At 36.0% G+C, this 20,511-nt stretch overlaps 2 protein-coding genes and 1 pseudogene across 2 annotated transcripts; all 3 read left to right on the plus strand.

Annotated features, from left to right (window-relative positions):
- The first annotated feature begins 3,883 nt into the window (after window positions 1–3,883).
- On the plus strand, window positions 3,884–4,315 carry LOC138904368 (uncharacterized). Its single transcript, XM_070192870.1, has one exon. The coding sequence runs from the start codon at window positions 3,884–3,886 to the stop codon at window positions 4,313–4,315; it is 432 nt and encodes a 143-aa protein (XP_070048971.1).
- Window positions 4,316–11,741: 7,426 nt separating this feature from the next.
- LOC104086406 (NDR1/HIN1-like protein 3) lies at window positions 11,742–12,919 on the plus strand. The gene has a single exon (XM_033653453.2). It carries the CDS (start codon window positions 12,022–12,024, stop codon window positions 12,709–12,711), a length of 690 nt encoding a protein of 229 aa, XP_033509344.1. The 5' UTR covers window positions 11,742–12,021; the 3' UTR covers window positions 12,712–12,919.
- Window positions 12,920–15,116: 2,197 nt separating this feature from the next.
- Window positions 15,117–16,173, plus strand: LOC104086407 (NDR1/HIN1-like protein 3; annotated as a pseudogene).
- Window positions 16,174–20,511: the final 4,338 nt, after the last annotated feature.

Consider the following 20,511-nt stretch of genomic DNA (forward strand, 5'->3'; position numbering starts at 1 on the left):
AGGGGCTCAGAAAGAGTACAGAATTGCTCAGAGAATTCGTTGATAGATTCCAACATGAGAGAATGATGCTGCCGCAAATACCTAATAACTCAACGGTTATGGAATTTGCAAGCAACTCGAACGCGAAAAGTTCAGAAGCCACGAGGAGGCTGGAAGAAAGTTTGCGGGAGTTTCCTGCAATGATTTGGAATGATGTGTACAATCGATATAGCACGAAGCTATGAATAGAAGATAATATAGTTACACAGCCAAGGGTAGATGAAAGTCCAGGTTCAAGACTCTTAGAATCAGAGATACGGTCTGGTAAAAATAGGTACGAGTCTTACATGGGACATGCAGGGTGAGATTCTCGACCTAAACAAGAGAATGCACGTTTTGATTCAAGATCAAGGCAAAAAGAAACGAGTTCTTCTTCCAGATTAAAAAGGAGCGAGACGCCCGAAGCAATGATTCTAGCACTCAAGCAAGAATAGGAGATTATAGCTTTAACGTCAGCACTTCTGAATTGGTGGTTGTTCTAAGAGGAATATGAGATAAGGTGCGATGGTCAAAAGAGATGAGATCAGATCTAAATAAAAGGAACCCAGATTTCTTGTGCGAGTTTCACAATGACCATGGCCATAGAACAACAGACTGCGGGCTTTTGCAAGGGAAAGTCAAATATCTACTGAAGCAAGGTTATCTTACTGATATGTTCAGTGAGAAAGGGAGACAATCATACATGAAAAACATGCAATAACCCCCAAAGCCTCTATAACCAAAGAGAACGGTACATGTCATAACCGGAGGAGATGAAGTTAATGGGGTAACGTACATGACTGCAAAAACGACATCAAAGGTCACTGTCACTCACGGGAGACGAGTTTTCCAAGTCTTGGAAGGTGACAGTATAATGTTTGATGACGAAGATGCAGATGGCTTGATGATCCCTCACAACGATGCACTGATAATATCGTTACTTGTACATGATACTAATGTAAAATAAGTTTTGATTGACCCATGTAGCTCAGTAAATATCATTTTGCTGAGAGTGGTAAATGAAATGCAAACCAATGATAAGGTCATACCAAAGGCACGGTCTTTATCTGGATTTGATAATTTAAGCATCGTTATGAAAGGAGAAGTTGTACTATCTACATTTATAGAATGAGTCATCAAAGATACAAAGTTCCAGATAATAGACGCGGACAAGGCCTAAAATATAATCTTGGGAAGGCCATGGATTCATGATATGGATGTTGTCCCATCCACGTTGCATCAAGTTATCAAATTCCCTTCATAGTGAGGGATCTGACAAATCCGAAGAGATCAACAGGCTTCACAGAGCATTAATTCAGTGGTGATTGCAAATACAACAGCCAACGATGCAGACACGGAATAACAATTAAAGAATTCAGTTGGGGACGCTTCTATCCATACCTCAACTGAAAATACACAAGGTCAGACTGATGTGGATTCAAGACCTGATGTGATTCAAGAGCTAGAGGAAAATGAAAACATCAAAACAACCACGGAGGAGCTCGAAGCTGTGATATTATTTGTCACCTGGCCAGATAAAAAAGTTTACATCAGAGGGAATTTGAGACCAGAAATGAAAGGTAAGTTTATTGAATTTTTACATGCTAACGCAGATTGCTTTGCTTGGTCACATTCAGATATGACAGATATACCACCAGAGGTGATGACTCATTAACTAAATGAGGATCTGTTACCCACCTGTCAAGTAAAAGAAAAAGACGCAAGGGGTATTCAAACATCAAGTAATCCAAGATGAGGTACAAAAACTTCTAAAAAAATAGTTCAATACGAGAGGTAAAGTACCTCGACTGGTTAGCTAATATTTTTGTGGTTCCAAAAAAGAATGAAAAATGGCGAGTTTGTGTAGATTATACTGATTTAATAAGGCTTGTACTAAAGATTCATTTTCTTTACCACAAATAGATCAATTAATTGATTCTACCGCAGATCATGAGCTTTTAAGTTGTTTAGATGCTTATTGTGGTTATAATCAGATAAAAATGGACCCTTTAGATGAGGAAAAAACTCATTTATCACAGACATGGGGACTTATTGCTATAAAGTCATGCCATTTGTTTTGAAAAGTGCTGGAGCCACATATCAAAGATTGGTGACCAAAATATTTCAAGAACACTTGGGAAAAACTATGGAGGTCTACATAGACGATATGTTAGTCAAGTTAACACATGCATGGGATCATTTTTAACATTTGGCTGAGTCCTTTGAAATTCTCCGCAAGTATAACATGAAGTTAAATCCGGAAAAGTGCGCTTTTGGCGTAGCTTTAGGTAAATATTTAGGTTTTCTTGTTTTTAATAGAGGTATTAAAGTAAATCCTGCACAGATCAATGGTGTTGAAGAAATATCAGATGTACTCATGAACAAGAAAGAAGTACAGAGATTAACATGTAGAATAGCGGCTCTGGGAAGGTCTATATCCAAGTCATCGGAAAAATGCTGTAAGTTCTTTTTAGTATTATAAAAGCAAAATCAGTTTGAATGGACTAACGAGTGTCAACAAGCTTTGAAGGATTTTAAGGCATATCTGTCAGATCCACCTCTGTTAGCAAAACCAAAAGACTGAGAGAGATTGCTCATCTACCTTACTGTATCAGAAGTAGCGGTCACCGCGGTATTGGTACGTGAAGATAAAGGTAAACAATCTACGATTTATTATGTTAGTAAGTCTTTACTGGATGCTGAGACACGGTATCCTCACCTAGAAAAACTTGCTTTAGCTTTAATTATGGTATCAGGGAAGTTACAACCTTATTTTCAGTATCATCCTATTTCAGTTATAATTGCTTTTCCATTAAGGAATTTATTGCATAAACAAGAATTATTAGGAATGTTAGCTAAATGGACTATAGAACTCAGTGAATATGATATTATATATCAGCCTAGAACCACTATAAAATGTCAGGTGTTAGCAGATTTTGTAGCAGATTATAGATCAAGCTTAGTTCCTGAAGAAAAGAAACCACTACGAATATTTACCGGAGCTAATTCGGGGGCTTGGACATTGTTTACCGACGGTTCCTCGAATGTTAAAGGAGCAGGTTTGGGGATTTTTTTAATTCCACCCTCGAGAGAAATAATAAGACAGGCGATAAAATATTACCCAATTGCTAACAATGAGGCACAGTATGAAGTTGTGATTGCAGGCTTGGAACTCACACGGGAGCTTGGTATTGAACTAACCGTGATCAAAAGTGACTCGCAGCTAGTAGTCAATCAAATGCAGGGGAATTACGTAGCAAGATAGACACGAATGCATCAGTACCTCGAAAAGGCACGAGAATTATTTAGGCAGTTCCAGACATGAAAAGTTGTACAAATACCTAGGGAAGAAAATTCAGAAGCAGACGCATTGAAAAATCTTGCATCTGTCGCCGATTCAACAAATGCATAAAATGTTATTGTGGTACATTTATTTCATTCGGCCATCGACCAAACCAAGAGTGAGGTAAATTTCAATAATTTAATTTGGGATTGGAGAAACGAATTTGTGAACTTTTTGCAGTATGGTATTTTGCCTGAGGATAAAAAGAAATCCCGATTGTTACGGTTGAAGGATGCTCAGTATTGCTTAATTCATGAGAACTTATATCGCAAAATGTTTGGACCATCACAAACAGATTATGGAATGAGAGAAGTACACGAGGGGTATTGTGGAAATCATGTCGGGAGAAGATCGTTGGTGAAGACATTAATAAGAGCAGGATACTACTGGCCAAAAATGGAAGAGGAAGTAGAAAACTTTGTAGCAAGGTGCGATAAATGCCAACGATATAGTAATAATAAGCATCGACCGGCGAAATTGCTGCATTCAGTTATATCACCATGGCCCTTCATGAAATGAGGGATGGATATCGTAGGACCTTTGCCTCAAGCTAAAGGAAAGGTACAGTTTTTGTTAATTCGAACGGATTATTTCTCAAACTTGGTAGAAGCAGGTGCTTTTAAACAGGTACGAGAAAAAGAAGTTATGGATTACATTTGGACAAATATCATATGTCGATTTGGAGTCCCAAAGGAGAGTGTTTGTGACAATGGGCCGCAATTCATAGGTGCGAAAGTCACTAACGTTTTCCAAAGCTGGCAGATTAAACAGATCGCTTGTGCACCTTACCACCCAGTGGGTAACGGGAAAGCTGAGTCGACAAATAAGGTTATAATCAACAACTTAAAAAAGCGATTAGAAAAGTCAAAAGGCAAATGGCCAGAAGTACTACTAAGTGTGTTATGGGCTTACAGAACGACGGCAAAGACTAGCACAGGAGAAACCCCAATTTGACTTGTGTATGGAATGAAAGCTCTAATTCAAGTAGATAGCACGAGATACACACATACTAGTGAGGCAACAAATGAAGAAGGGCTACAAGTAAATTTGGATTTGATGGAAGAACGGAGAGAAGCAGCATTAATTCGGATGGCTGCTCAAAAGCAGATAATTGAACGATATTATATCAGGAAGGCAAACCTGAGGTACTTCAAAATTGGGGACTTCGTCCTCAAAAAGGTGTTCCGATCAACAAAAGGAGCAAAGAAGGAAAGTTCAGTCCAAATTGGGAAGGCTCCTATAGGGTTAGAGGAATTACTGGAAAAGGAGCAAATGAATTGGAAATAATGGACGACAAGGTGTTACCAGCACACTGGAATGCAGTCTATTTGAAGAAATATTACTTCTAAAAGAGGTTAATACCCACGGTCAGGTATTATGCAAGTTCAATTTTATTGCATATTTAAATTTTACTAACCGTTTTAGATGATAGAAAAACAAGTTGGCCTGTTCCAAATGATAATATTAGACCCGAAAGACATGCGGAATACTTAATTATTCCCGGTCTAGGTTACAACATTTTTTATGGAAAAATGGTTATGTAGTCATCATCTAAAAGATTACATCCGAGTCTGGTATGTATTTCCTTTTTCAAGAAAAGAACCAAAAGTAAGGAGTTGATCCAGTGTTCGAGATCTCATGCTTCAATGCTCTAAAACTGGGGGGGGGGGGGGGGGGAGGATACACAAGGAAAAAAGATGTATACAACAAGAGCATAATTCAACTAGAATTAAAACCTTGAAGAAACCCTTGAAGAAAATGTTAAAATTTCAAAGACGTTCAAGCTCGCGGAAAGGATGGGTAGTAAAAAGTACAAAATACTCCCACGAGCATCTAGGTTAAGGCCACAAATTTAATCACGGGAAAATATACCCATATTTTTAAACCCGCTACAATGAAAGCAGTTATGAAAATATTGTACAAACTTATTTATTTGAAAGTTCAAAAATAATAAAATTTCTTCAAATTATTTCATGTTTCATATCTTTCCACCAATATGAAGATGAGACGTCATCTTCATCAGTGTTGTTAATATAAAAGGGCCCTCTTTTATAAAACATCTGTGCATATTGAAGACGTGGTCTACTAAAGCATTTTTAATGTAAGTATAAGCTCAAAAATTCAAAGAGCAGAAAGTGTAATATGCAGCAAAGAGATATTTATATTCTCACCCCAAAAATGGGGGGGGGGGGGGGGAAATCTTTCAAAAACTATACAAAAACAAAAACAATTGTTACACCCCATATTTTTGTACGTAAGAGTACGTCGTAAGTGAATTGATGTAAGCTTGAAAATGAAATCCTCTTCAAAAGTATATAAAGTAATTTAATGATGTTACATCCCATTTTCGCAAGCCTGTAAGAGTTATCATTCGGGTCCAAATGTTTCTAAGGGAACATGTTGTTACATCCCGTACTTCAGACGTCACTATCATTATAAGATTATCTAATGTAAGCTCAAAAAGGACGAAATCATTCTACAAGGATAAGAAAGGTTTACCGAAATCTAAAGTAAGTTAAGATGAATATGAGACTGGTTAATCATGATTTAAATGAGTTTTAAGTCATGATATGACTATATATGATGTTTGGATATGAAATATAAAGTTTGGAAAAAATCGGATTTAAGTTGCGGAAAAATCAAGCTAAGATTTGCCTTGTAACGAGTCGTTTTGAGAAATTAATTCGTAAGTTTTATGATGTCATTTTGGTACATATATCATACCAAAATGAAGGTATTTGAACCTAGTTTCCAACAGTCCAAACCATTTATTCATACGATATTGAGGTAGAGAAATATAAATTTTTAAAATAGGGTCGCCAAGTCATGTCGCCGCACTTCAGAGGTTTCTAGGCCAGGTTGCGAGGCAGTTTTCTACCAATATATTGGGATTTATAGGGATATCTTTATATTTAATTAAATCCCCATGTATCTAGTTTCTAAAGCTGTAAACCGTTTGTCGATACGACGCTAGAGTAGAGAGATATCCGTATTTTTACGAGACTGCGCAAGCAGCTTGATTGGGACCCACTTGAGATGGCCACCGACCCCACGTCTTTTAAAAGACGTTTCAGCCTCATTTCGGGTCATTTCTCACCCAAATTTCGTCCAAAAGCTCTCCAAAACCCTCCCTAACATATCCCAAGAACAAACTCAAGGGGAATCAACTCAAATTATCATCAAAAGTGTTAGAGACTACAAAAGAGTCTTTATAGTGTTGTGGTGTGATTGAGGGTTGTTGTGAGCTACACCAGCTGGGGATTTCAAGTTGTATATACTTCCTAAGGTATGTAAATCATATTTTTGGTTGTGCTTAAGGTTAATCATGTGTTGTTTGAGGTATTTGAGTTAAAATCTTCAATATAGTAATTGACATGGCATAATGAATCGTTATCGTTTTTTTTTGTGGGCTGTGTTGAGGCTATATATATGGTTTGTTGTGGCTGGAAATCGTTATAAATAGTTTGATTATGTTGTGGCTACTGTTGTTTAGCTTATCTATGTGCTAATTCAGTGGATTGAAGAAGATAATATGAAAAACAAGAGGTTGACGATAAAGGTTAAGGTGTTAGGCGTGTGGACTATTTTTGAAGATTATTCTTTTGATGTTTTGGGATGAAAATGATATGATAAGGATAAGTATGATGTTATATAAGTTGTAGGCGGATTCATGGAAAATGAATTGGATTAAATTATATTTTGTTAACTGTAAATCTAGCTTGCCGCTCAAAATGGTTGTTGAAGTAATCAGAGAGCTTATTGTGAATAAGATTGTTGTTGTTTGGGCTGTTTGGTGACTTTTCGTAACTTATGGGATGTAGTAAAAACAAGGGAGGTGCTGTCTGTTTTCTTGTAGAATATCGGTTTTTAAATATGAGAGTTACAATACTTATATGATGACGACGAAGTCGGGTTACTCATTGTAGACGTAAGAAGATCATATTAAGCTTGGTTGACGATTGGAGAGAAGATTGCAAAGGTATGTTAAGGCTATCCCTTCTTTCCTTTTGGCATGATCCATATGATGTAACGAAATGAGCAAGCATGCAACTTTCAGAAATGATTCTATTCTTAGAAGTACTAGGGGTACCTATGTTCTTGGTTCCCCATGTGTCCTATTATTCTATCATCTGTTCATGGGTCTCAGAAAATACGTAAGTTGATAAAGTTTATTTCATGATTTAACCAAAGGCATGTTGATCTTATGACATTCCGAGAGATCTTACTAACTTACTTCATTATGCATTGCATTCATTTATACATGTACATTGACTCATGACCAGATGGTGTTATATACGCATATATTATATGTATATGGATATGGAAAAAGGTTATGGCGTTATATACGCACCACCACCTGATCAGCTGGTATACGTTGATGATTTTGCCCACAGTGGCTGAGATGATATGATAGGATGCCCTTAGAGTCTTGATGATGTTATGAACGCATATACTAATGCATGGTATGACATTTATATGCACATGCATGGCATTATAAATTTTTCATGATTCACAGAGCTATTCAGAGTTACAGGTTGAGTTCTTTACTTCATGTTTCTTTCATGTCTTTTATATACTATTGTCATGCCTTACATACTCAGTACTTTATTTGTACTAACGGTATTTTTGCCTAGGGACGCTGAGTTTCATGCCCGCAGGTCCTGATAGACAGTTTGAGAGTCCTCCTAGTAGGCTATCAGCTCAGCGGAAGGTGTTGGTGCACTCCACTTGTTCCGGAGTTGCCTATTTGGTCAGTATGATTTAGACATATATTAATTGGTATGGTGGGACCCTGTCCCAACCTTTATGATGTTTATGTACTCTTAAAGGCTTGTAGACAGATGTCATGTATATGGATACTTGTATGGACTTGTCAGCCTATGTTTTGATATACAAATAATCATGTCGGCCTTATAGGCCCGTATGTCGCATGCATAAGCTTCTATATCATGTTGGGTCATCCCATGTCGAGTATTCTCTTATGTTTAATTCTAGTTATCTCATGATGAAATTTCCTGTTCATTTACCCATGATAGTATGAAAAGAAGGATACGTTAAGTTGGTACTCGGTTGAGTTAGGCACCGGGTGCCCGTCGCATCCCTACAGTTTGGGTCGTGACAAAAACAAAGACGAGAGTTAAAACAAAATCAAACTACTTCCACAAAAGCCAAGGGTACAAAAATTAGGGAGCATCATCCACGGGAGAAGAGGGATTAACTTGAGAAGACGAGGGTTGAGCATCAGCTTCACTAGGAGTAAGTCTATCACCATCACTTTTGGAACTTTCATCCTCGGGTGTTGAGAAGCTTTGAAGTTGTTGAGTCTGTTCAATCGTCTCTTCAGCTTTTGTAATTTCAGCGTTAAGATCAAAACCCTCCTGGCTAGCTTCAATTAGAGTCTCAAAGCGAGTGTTCAAGAAAGTCCAACTAACATCAAGTGTTAACTTGTCTTCAAGGGACTCATAATCCTTCTCCCACTCCTCAATTTCAGCTTTCAACTCTTCTTTTTCTTCTTTTAAGGCTTAAAAAGATGCCTTTAAAGGAGTAAGACAACACTCAAGGAACTAAATCTTTTCCACTAAGGCACAGAAGTCTTCTTGATCCTGGTGAGCATATGTACCAGATCACTCGTATATACCTCTTTTTTTGGTTAAGGAGCTCTTTCAAGCTTCTTATTTCTTCAATTGCCTTGGAGTGTTGTTTAGCGAATGAGGATTCCAATCTGTCCTTCTCTTTTTCAACTTGATTGGAGGAGGCTTTCAAAACCGTTAGTTCAGCGGTGATTATCCTCAGCTATTGTTCTAAAGCTCCTTTCTCCTCAGCAAGAACGTCTTTCTCTAGTTGAAGGACTTCGAATTGCTCTTTCCAATTATCATCCTCGGTGCGCAACTCATTCACCTATTTATCTGTCCAAGAAATCCTTCTCATAAGCTCCGTACATGTCAAATTGTTCTATAAAAAGACAAAAGAAGGGGAGTTAGGAACGTGAAAGGAAGGAGAGGAAAGTAAAAGAGTAAAGATATACCTTGAGGAAAGAATGGATGATGTCATTCATCAGCGTCAAAGAACTGTGAAACTCGAGCTTTTTCCTTTCTACGGGACCAAGCAATGGTTTTAACCATACCGCAACTTGTCCAGACTTCTTCAAACAATTCCCACCATCGGGGACTTCAATTAGAACTTTCTTCATACCTCGTCTACCGCTAGAAAGCTCAGTTTCTTCACGAGAAGCAGCAGCGAGGGAAACTACTGGGTGATTGTAGGCGGAGAAACAGGGGGATTAACAGCGGGAGCAACTAATGTCATCGGAAGAGAGGAAAGTGGCGGCTCTTTTGAGACAGGACCAAATTCTTCTTCACCCTAAAAACCTTGGTCAAAGAACCTGTCAATGGGTCTTGAGGGGGGTTTATCAAAATTACCAGCATCTTTATCATAGATGTACAAATCGGTATTCTCTGGCTTATTCACGAGACTAAAAAGGATTGAAGTTGGGGGGGGGGGGGATCTTGAAAAACTTGGGCTTCATCATTTGAAACCACGTGCCTTCTGATTCGTGGTTTCCTCACTAAGGAACCTTCTTCGGTATCCTCTTCATCTTCAGAACCATGGGCTTCGACATTTTTCCTCTTGGAGGAAGGCATGCTTAAAATATATTCTTGTGCTGAGCTTACAGAAAGCTTCGCAGAAGGAACAGAAGCGGGAATGATGCCACGAATGACAAACCCTGAAAAAAGGGAAAAGAGTATATGTATTAAAAGAAACGAACAAACAAAAGAGAAGAAAAACTATGGAGGTAAAAATTTACCGGGGTTTTCACTTTCTATCCAAATTTCTGTGAAAGAAAATTTCCAGGATCTTTTATCCATTGGAGCAGCGGTCAACATTTTTTCTACCCAATTACGGCAGTCAGGAATTTCTTTAAAGACTTCCATGGTTGCTAAAAAATGAAGATACACTCATGTGAAGAAAATCAAAACAACAAGAAAAGTAAGAAAATAAGAGGAAAAATACTTGCGTGCAAAGTTTCGCTTTTCAGGGAAAGACATGTTTCATCACCCATTAACACACGAGTGGAGGTGACAACAAATCGAGCATACCAACCACGGTCACGGTCATCCTCGGGGCTAGCTAAAATCCTTTTACTTCTAGCCACAAGGAAAAGACACCTTCACGAAAGAGTTTTGGGGAATATAAGTGGAGCAAATGATAGTAGGTAAAAGAAGCAGATTCAGTTAAGTAAATTAAAAGAATTGAAAAGGCACGAACGGAATACCCCCGATGTTTTGCCAGAAAAGGTACCGACCCTGACTGCTGAAAAAATAGAAATAGGTACGAAAGGGATGAAGATCATAAAGAGGGAAGGTTCATGAATCTGTCATAAATAAGGAAGGGGAATTGACATTGATATTAGTTACGAAGAATCTTCAGTCATTAATGACACCGTTACAGTTATATATGGTAACGTGCAATCAAGTCAATTAATGACATTAATAACCCAGAATAAAGTAGGAAAACCGTTATAATTATGTACCCTTATATAAGGATCTGAATCTCATTTGTCAAGGCATCTAAATTCTTATCAATATATGCAATTATTCTTTTACTTTAATCAAAAGGTTCAAACCGCAATTGGGAGAGATTAGCGATATACTTTGAGTTTTCTTTCCTTGTCTTTCTATTTCCATCATTCTTTTTTCAGATTATCAAGAAAGTGAAGTAATTTTGGTTATCAGTAACCTAATTTCTTCTTGATATTGACTTTAACCGAGAAATTTATTTTTGGGTTAAACAGATACCTCTTAATGTCAACTTCAATATTTGTTAGTGATATAATTTACTGGTTTTCAAAGCCAAAGAAACCATAAGGCATTTTAGTTAGTATAATAATTAAGGTCAATGACGTTAAGCTAATGGCATTTTTCTCTTCAGTGCCCAAACGATGGAGACCGGTGAATGTGCCAATTGCCTTTTGACAAAAAGTCTGTCCTGAATAATGATCACCTACTACCAGATTTCTTAAAACAAAACGAAGGAGCCAGAAATTACAAAATAAAAATTAAAAACTAAACTATACTATTTCGTCACGTTACTTCATTTTAATTAGAATTGAATTTAAAATCTAAAGTTAATGGGTTCAAAATCAGAATGAGTAAAATTCTTTCTCATCAGTATATTTGAGGCGAAAATTATAGTTAAAATTCGTTTTGATCCAGGAATTCAAAGACTAACATGTCCTAGAAACTATGAACTAGAGGCTATACACAACAGTGGAAAAATATTTACTAAAGTATAAGGCAATGACTATAATATTGATGGGAGATTGCTTTGCACAAACTATTTCAACACAATCTGATTTCTACGAAGATACCGCTATAAAAACTACCGCGTCTTTCAAACTCAAAGCAACAACAAAACACGGCCTTTCCTACTATTCAATCCGCTTTCGCTTACCAATTCTACAATTCCCTTCATACACAAATAGCATACACACATACACACATTAAACCAAAGACAGAAGAAACACCTATATATATTCATCTCCTCTTACCACCAAAGGATATATCATTCTCATCTCTACTATTGTAACCTATAGTACACCAAAGGAACAAATAAACAGTATAAGTTGGTATTTATTTTTTCATTCTTGTTTTGGTTAAGCTATGGCAGAATCCCACTTGAACGGAGCATATTATGGCCCTTCAATTCCGCCATCGTCGAAAACCTATCACCACCATGGCCGCGGCAGCAGCTGCAACCCATGTAGCTGTCTCTTTGGCTGCCTCTGCAATTGCATTTTCCAAATATTCTTCACCATTCTTGTCATCATTGGAGTCGCTGCATTAGTTCTATGGCTCGTTCTTCGTCCTAACAAAGTCAAATTCTACGTGACCGATGCAACGTTGACACAGTTCGATTTGTCCACCACAAACAACACTATAAACTATGATCTTGCTCTTAATATGACTATTAGAAACCCCAACAAACGTATTGGAATTTACTACGATTCAATTGAAGCTAGAGCTATGTATCAAGGCGAGAGGTTTCATAGTACAAATTTGGAACCATTTTATCAGGGTCACAAGAATACTAGCAGCTTGCATCCAGTGTTCAAAGGTCAAAGCTTGGTTCTATTGGGAGACAGAGAGAAAACCAACTACAATAATGAGAAGAATGCAGGGGTTTATGAGATGGAAGTGAAGCTTTACATGCGTATAAGACTAAAGTTTGGTTGGATTAAAACACGCAAAATTAAGCCAAAGATTGAGTGTGATTTCAAGGTTCCTCTGGAGTCTAATGGCAGATCATCATCTGCTAATTTCGAGGAAACTAGATGCCATCTTGATTGGTAGTTTTCTTCTATCATCGCACCATTGTTGATCATCTTCACATTTCGATGGAGTTTATTTTTGTTTTTTATTATTTATTGTATTTCCTGTATTCTTTGGAATTTCGATATTAGCGGATATTCTTGATTATTGGATTTCTATCACTTTTGATTTTCCGTCATTGACTTAGTGTTCATTAATGTAAATAAATAATTACTTTTATTTTTGCTGATTTTCTTAGCTCTGGAAATTCTTTACTTTAATTTTTTAATTACTTTGGATGTTGATTAGAGTTGTCGATTTAAATGTAAACTCTTAATGGGACTAGGATTCAACCAATTAAACTCTCTCCCTCTCCTTCCTTTTCTATCTTCTTCCTCAGTAATACAACTATTATACAAAATATATACCAAATTATTGCAAGTCCTGAGAACGTTTCTAGCTTGGTCTTAATTGTTTCTCATTAATGTAGGTTCTGCTTTGGTTTTGATCCATTATCCTACACTTGTACCCCTAATTCGTAAAGAGAAAATGTTTAGCAATTATTTTTAGGTTCTCAAATAGCCAACAAATTTCTCTGATGTGAGTTCGAATTATTTCATGGCAAAGTTATCTCTTAAGGTCAATTTCAATATCTATTAGTGATATAAACTAAGTGAATTTCCAAGAAAAAGAAACCACAAGGTATTTTAGTATAAGATCAATGATGTTTAGCTAATGGCATTGTTTTATCTTCAATACCCAAATGATGGAGACCGGTGAATGTGACTAGCCAATAGCCATTTGCCAAAAAGTCTGTCCTGACTGTTACCACTTGCTGCCAAATTTTTTAAATTACAAAAAAAGAAGGAATATTGCATCAACTTTTTAAAAGTTTCAGAGGCAATTAGACTTTTTAGTTTACAATTCAGCAATCCTAAACAACTCGAAAGGAGGCAGAAATTACAGAGGAAAAATTACTGCACAATATTCGTGACATTACTTCATTTTGGCCAGCAGAGGCAAAAACGAAAAATTGCTCATCTTTCTAAACGTATTTTTACAATAATTTGTTTAAAAATTCAATTCAGGAAATATTATTATAAACCAAATCGATGGGAAAAGTCTTTACTCGAGGTATTAAGAGAGATATGTCCAGCGTCCCATAAATGCTATAGCTAATTTTATGGATATGTTGTTAGATGTTTATCAGTTATCACAAGTTTACATGCTCGAAAACAATCTTTTGGACTAGGCATGTGTAATATGTTTCCACTTCACAGAGATTACGAAAAAGAATCATTTTTGTCTCGGTTTCAAATCTTAACTGAGGTAAAAAAAACATTGATGATTTCTTCTTATATGTCTAAGTCTGGATGGATATAAATATCCGATACATATGTTGATAGGAGATAACAGATAACTCGTTTAATTAATAAAGGTTTGTATATAGTTGGTTAGAATACTATAATTATAAAAATAAAAAAATTACTAAGACAATGTTAATGTGATTTGGCATATTAGGGAAGTGGTAGGCTGGTGGGCACATTATGTTCGACTAGTGGGGTAAAAATAGACAGCACAACTGCCCACGGGACGCACAAACATTACATGAAATGAAGTTCTGACCAAAATTCCAATGTAAACACATACACAACATATGTGCACATACATTGGTGATGGAATTAGAATTCACTTTATTGGTACATATTAAAGTGATGGAGCAACTAGTTATTCAAAGAATGCTTACTGTTACATTAACCACATCAATAATGTTCTCGAAGGAAAAACAAATGCTGAAGATTCAGAAGTTAAAACTCAGAACAACAATTTCACGAGTTCAAGTGCCAAAACTTCTTAGATTTAACTTCCAAGGAATCGTGAATTTTTCTATGGAATTGCGAGTCTCTTTGATTTTTGTTTGTGGTGCACTATTTCCGGGCAACCATCCTTGAAAGATTGCGTATTAGTAGTTTTGTGAACGTCTAAAGTGAACTGGACAAGCAATCAGCTGAAGCTATGGGATGTAAAAATTCATTGGTAGAGAAGTGTTTTAACTTAGGTACTATAAATCACATGTTACTGCCAGGGTAGGGAGGGTGATAACTGCCCAATTTATTAGACGAGACTAATGATTTTATTTCAAGTAATATTGCTTAACATGTCAAGGTAGGTAATTGTAACTACCTACTAGTTTAGTATAAATCGCTCTTCTCATGCCTCTTTAAAATTATATCTTGTTAACTGAGAAAAAAAAATGTAATTTAAATGTAGAGAATAAGAAATAGAGACTAAACAACAGAAAAAAATTTGACTAAAAATTAAGTCAATGACTATAATCTTGATTGGAAATTGTTAACACAACCTTCCCTGATTTCGACGAAGGTACCACTATAAAAACTACCGCGTCTTTCAAACTCTAACCCCTTCAAAACACGGCATTTTCAACTATTTTATCCGCTTTTGCTTACCAATTACACTATTCCCATCTACCACAAAAGACCAAAACAGACGTGTCTATATATATATATTCATCTTCATCCACTAAAGGGACATCCTCATATCCATTTTTTTTGCTGCATATATACTCAATAGAAACACAGAAATTTTAAGTTACTGCATTTCTTGTTTTCCTTTAGGTGCTATGCCAGAACCCCATCTGAACGGAGCCTGTTATGGCCCTTCAATTTCCCCACCAACAAAAACCTACCACCGTAGTCGCGGCGGCAGCAGCTGCAACCCATGTAGCTGCCTCTGCAGCTGCATTTGCAATTGCATCTGCCAAATTATCTTCACCCTTCTCATCATCGTCGGAGTTATTGCATTAGTTCTTTGGCTCGTTCTTCGTCCTAACAAAGTTAAATTCTACGTGACCGATACCACGTTGACTCAGTTCGATTTGTCCACCACAAACAACACTATAAACTATGATCTTGCTCTTAATATGACTATTAGAAACCCCAACAAGCGTATTGGAATTTACTACGATTCAATTGAAGCTAGAGCTTTGTATCAAGGCGAAAGATTTGCTAGTCAAAATTTGGAACCATTTTATCAGGGTCACAAGAATACTAGCAACTTGCGTTCTGTGTTCAAAGGACAGAGCTTGGTTTTATTGGGAGACAAAGAGAAATCCAACTATAATAATGAGAAGAATTTAGGGGTATATGAGATGGAAGTGAAGCTTTACATCCGTATTAGGCTAAAGTTTGGTTGGATCAAAACGCGCAAAATTAAGCCAAAGATTGAGTGTGATTTTAAGGTTCCTCTGCAGTCTAATGGCAGATCATCATCTGCTAATTTTGAGGAAACCAGATGCCATCTTGATTGGTAGTTCAATTCTCTTTTTTTTTTGTTCGTAGATTTATTTGTTTTCATATATTCTTTACATTATTACATTTCTAGCCCTTCTGTTTTTCCGATCTTTAGAGTTTAGCATTCACGGACATAGATATGTTATTTGGTTATTGTTGTGAAATAAATAAATAATATGTTTCTTTTTTAAAACATGCTGGTAGTCCATTATTATCACTGAGTATTGCTTGCATTCGTTGTTATTTGGACGCTTATTAGAGTTCTGTAGGTGGGTCAAGAAGATACCAAATCCAAATTTATTATTGTTAACATAATAATGTTGTCCTTCTCATTTCAAATAGAGTTCAAAAATTAAGGTCAAAAGAAAAATAACATTTTATTTAAAATAAAAATGCAAAATAAAAATAACATTTCATGAAAGAGCGCCTCTAATATAAATTTTTGCTTAAAGAGTACCTTAACTGCATTATATATTTTTTGTTTGACTAGATTAATTTACTTGTATTGTTCTTTGTTTATTTTTCCATCTTAATTGTTGGGTTATATGACAATTATTTTCAAAGAAAAACCTTCAACATTCAACCTATGATATTCGATTCAAAACGACTATCAACCAAGCCATTTAATTATTTTTCAAAACCCAATAGAAGATATTGCTCAAATTATATTCCAATATATAAATTAATATTATTCTATTAAAAATAAAGAAATTATATGCTAATTAAAATCAATTCAAATTACATATAAAAAATAATTATTTATAAAGTAAGGTATAATGATAAAAACAAAATGAGGAATGAAAGTTAAAAAAAATGAAGAAAAGAGACTTCGCAAGTAATAATAGGAGGGAAAGAATCGGAAAAGAAGAAAAAGATGTGAGGTCATAGGGCTCAATTAAAAATAATTTTTTTTTAATAAAAAAAAAAAAAAGAAAAATCAAAGGAACAATTCCAACAGAAAATCAAACTTGCGGCCAAGGAAAGCCTTCAAACGGAAGCCTTCAAAGCTCACGATGAGCTACTTAACTCAACAATTAGAGTATTTCTCTTAGAAGGCCCGAGAAGTGAAACACAAAAAACAATAATTGAACTCTTTGCTCGTTTTATGCTCCTTAAAATAAACCTGAAAGGAAAACTTCTTTTTTGTTTTCTAGTGGTCAATTTCAACCTTTTAAATTGGAGCTTGCAAAAGAATTTGAGATACACAAAAATACAAAATGTGATTGATGTTTTGAATTCTAAAATATCACCAACCATACAGTCAATATCGGCTTTCTTTTTCTTTCAAGCCTCGGGAGACGGGGACAGATGAATGCGACTAATCAATAGCCATTTGCCAAAAAGTTTGTCTAGAATGATGATTCATTGGCTACTATGCTTTTGTTAATGAAATAAACTTTTGAGCGTAACACAAACTCAAAAGTATGCATATAGTGAGGATTGCCCAAGTTATATTAAAGAGATCACGCATCCCTTAAACCACTGAAGTGACACTTCTTCACAGCTTTTTCCTAAATCCATTTGATCTAGTTCACTAACGGTGGTATTATCACACGTATAAATACAAAACACGCGCACTAATCATATGCAGTATTATCACAAGTAGGGGTGTTCATGGTTCGGTTTGAATCAATTTTTTTCTAAAAAGAAACTGCACCAAGTAAGTCGGTTCTTCAAATATTGAAATCGAACCAAACCAATTAAGTCAGTTTTTTATCGATTCAGTTTTTGTTGTTTTTTGTCGGTTTTTTGATTTTTCGGTTATTTATTTGTTTTGTTCTTAAATATGAGACATACACTACCCAAAATATATTTCGGCGACTATATTTTGAATGTAACGCTATCAAACCAATTGCTCTTTGAGAAATCTATCATTTACCAAGATATATTGATGATAATTGTGTCACGACCCAAATCGTGGGGCCACGACGGGCAACCGGTGCCTAACTCAACCGAGTACCAACGTAACGTATCCTTCTTATCATACTATCATGGGTAAATGAACCGGAAAGGCTGTCATGAAATAACTAGAATTAAACATAAGAGAATACTCGATATGGGATGACCCAACATGATATAGAAATTTATGCATGCAATATACGGGCCTATAAGGCCGACATGATCATTTGTATACTCAAAACATAGGCCGACAAGGTCATACAAGTATCAATATATATGACATCTGTCTACAAGCCTCTACGAGTACATAAATGTCATAAAGTTCGAGATATGGCCCCGCCATACCAATCAATACATGTCAAAATTATATTGACCAGATAGGCAACTCCGGAGCAAGTGGAGTGCACCAACACCTTCCGCTGAGCTGATAGCCTACTAGGAGAACTCTCAACCTGTCTATCGGAACCTGCGGGCATGAAACACAGCGTCCCCAGGCAAAAGGGACATCAATACAAATAAAGTACCGAGTATGTAAGGCATGATAGTATTATATAAAAGACATAAAAGAAACATGTAGTAAAGAACTCAACCTGTAATTTCGAATAGCTTTGTGAATCATGAAAAATTTATAATGGCATGCATGTGTGTATAAATGTCATACCATACATAGGTATATGCGTGCATAACATCATCAAGCCTCTGAGGGCATCTCATCATATTATCTCAGCCACTGTGGGCGAAATCATCAACGTATACTAGCTGATCACGTGGTGGTGCGTATATACCGGTATAACATTTTACCATATCCCATATAGATATAATATACGCGTATATAACGTCATCTGGTCATGGGTCAATATACATATATAAATGAATGCAATGCATGATGAAGTAAGTCAGTAAGATTTCTCGGAATGTCACAAGATCAATATGCCTTTGGATAAACTTTAGCAACTTACGTATTTTTCTGATAACCATGAACAAATGATATAATAATAGGACACATGGGGAATCAACAACATAGGTAACCCTAGTACTTCTAGGAATATAATCATTCACGAAAGTGGTGTGCTTGCTCATTTCGTCGTATCATATGAATTATGCCAAAAGTAAAGAAGGGATAGTCTTAACATACCTGTATGATCTCTTCCTTATTACTCGCCCAAGCTCAACACAATTTCTTGCATCTACAACAAGTGAAATGATATTGTCGTTAACATATAATGTCGTACCATCGCATTTGGCTAGTCGTATGGCTTAAAGAAAATCGGGCAGCAACTCCCCTATTTTTAACACATCCCAAAGACCACTAAGGGTCATCAACAGCCCAACAACAACAACTATAACTAACAATAGCAACAATAACAATATAATCCAATATGAGTTTCTCCAATTATCTTAACAATCATATTGAGCGGCAAGCTCGTTTTTACTCATAATAAGATATAAATTGAATCCAACTCTTATTCCATAAATTAGTTTACAACCTTCAGAACATCATACTTATATGTACTATATTATTTCTAGTTCAAAATATCCACAAAATGCCTTCCAAAACAGCCCCATACGTCTAGCACCTTAATTTTCACTACTAGAAAAACGTAAAATTCTGACGGAAACAAATTGTCGGAAATTTTCGACGGTATCCGTCGGAATTTTCAAAAAATATCAGTTATATTTTTAAAAAATATTTCGAACAAATAAGTCACAATTTTTGGCGCAAAAACCAGTCTCACTCGTTTGACTTCAATTCCGATCGATTCGGTTGGTAGTTTTTCAAAAAAAAAATTAAAATAACAATTCCGACTGAATCGGTCGGAATTTTTTTTAAAACCCTATCCGACCCCGTAAAACAGAAATATTTCTTTTCTTTCTCTTTCTTCTCTCGTCCTCCTCCTCTCTCTCTCGCCCTTCTTCACCATACTCCTCATCAGCGGCGGAGGCAGGATCTCCGTGAAGGGGGTTCAAGAAAACAATCGTAGCTAGTGGGAATTGAGCCTATGACCTTTTAAAGTTTTTGAACCCCCTTGACCACTAAGCTACATTTTTGAGTTGTGTCAAGGGGGTTCAAAACTTAATATATAGAGGTAAAAAATAGAATTTGCCTTGTATATACAGTGTAATATTTCGGCGAAGGGGGTTCGGGTGAACCCCCTTCCGCCCCCCTAAATCCGCCCCTGCTCCTCATTATAGGTAATGTATTTTCGCTCTCTCTCTCTCTCTCTCTCTCTCTCTCTCTCTCTCTATATATATATATATATATATATATATATTGCAGTCTCCCTTCTCCCTTCTCCCTTCTCCCTCTCCTCCCTTCTCCCCATAATTGTTTAACTCTTTTTCCCGATTTCAGTAGTGGTTCCGCATTGGCAGTGACACATTTCTTCTCCGACATTCTTTTCATTGAGGTAAGTACCTTGTTGATTATATATATATATATATATATATATATATATATATATATATATATATATATATATATCTTATTTTTATTTTTAAATTTATAGTAATTTTAGTTGTTGTAGGCTTATTAGATTTTCTATATTTGAACATCCTAGCTAGTTGAATTAGGTATGGTTGAAAGTTTAGGCATTTTAGTTTTTGAATGATACTTAATATAAAGCAAAAAGAG

Source organism: Nicotiana tomentosiformis, chromosome 2 (assembly GCF_000390325.3).
Source record: "Nicotiana tomentosiformis chromosome 2, ASM39032v3, whole genome shotgun sequence".
NCBI lineage: Eukaryota > Viridiplantae > Streptophyta > Magnoliopsida > Solanales > Solanaceae > Nicotiana > Nicotiana tomentosiformis.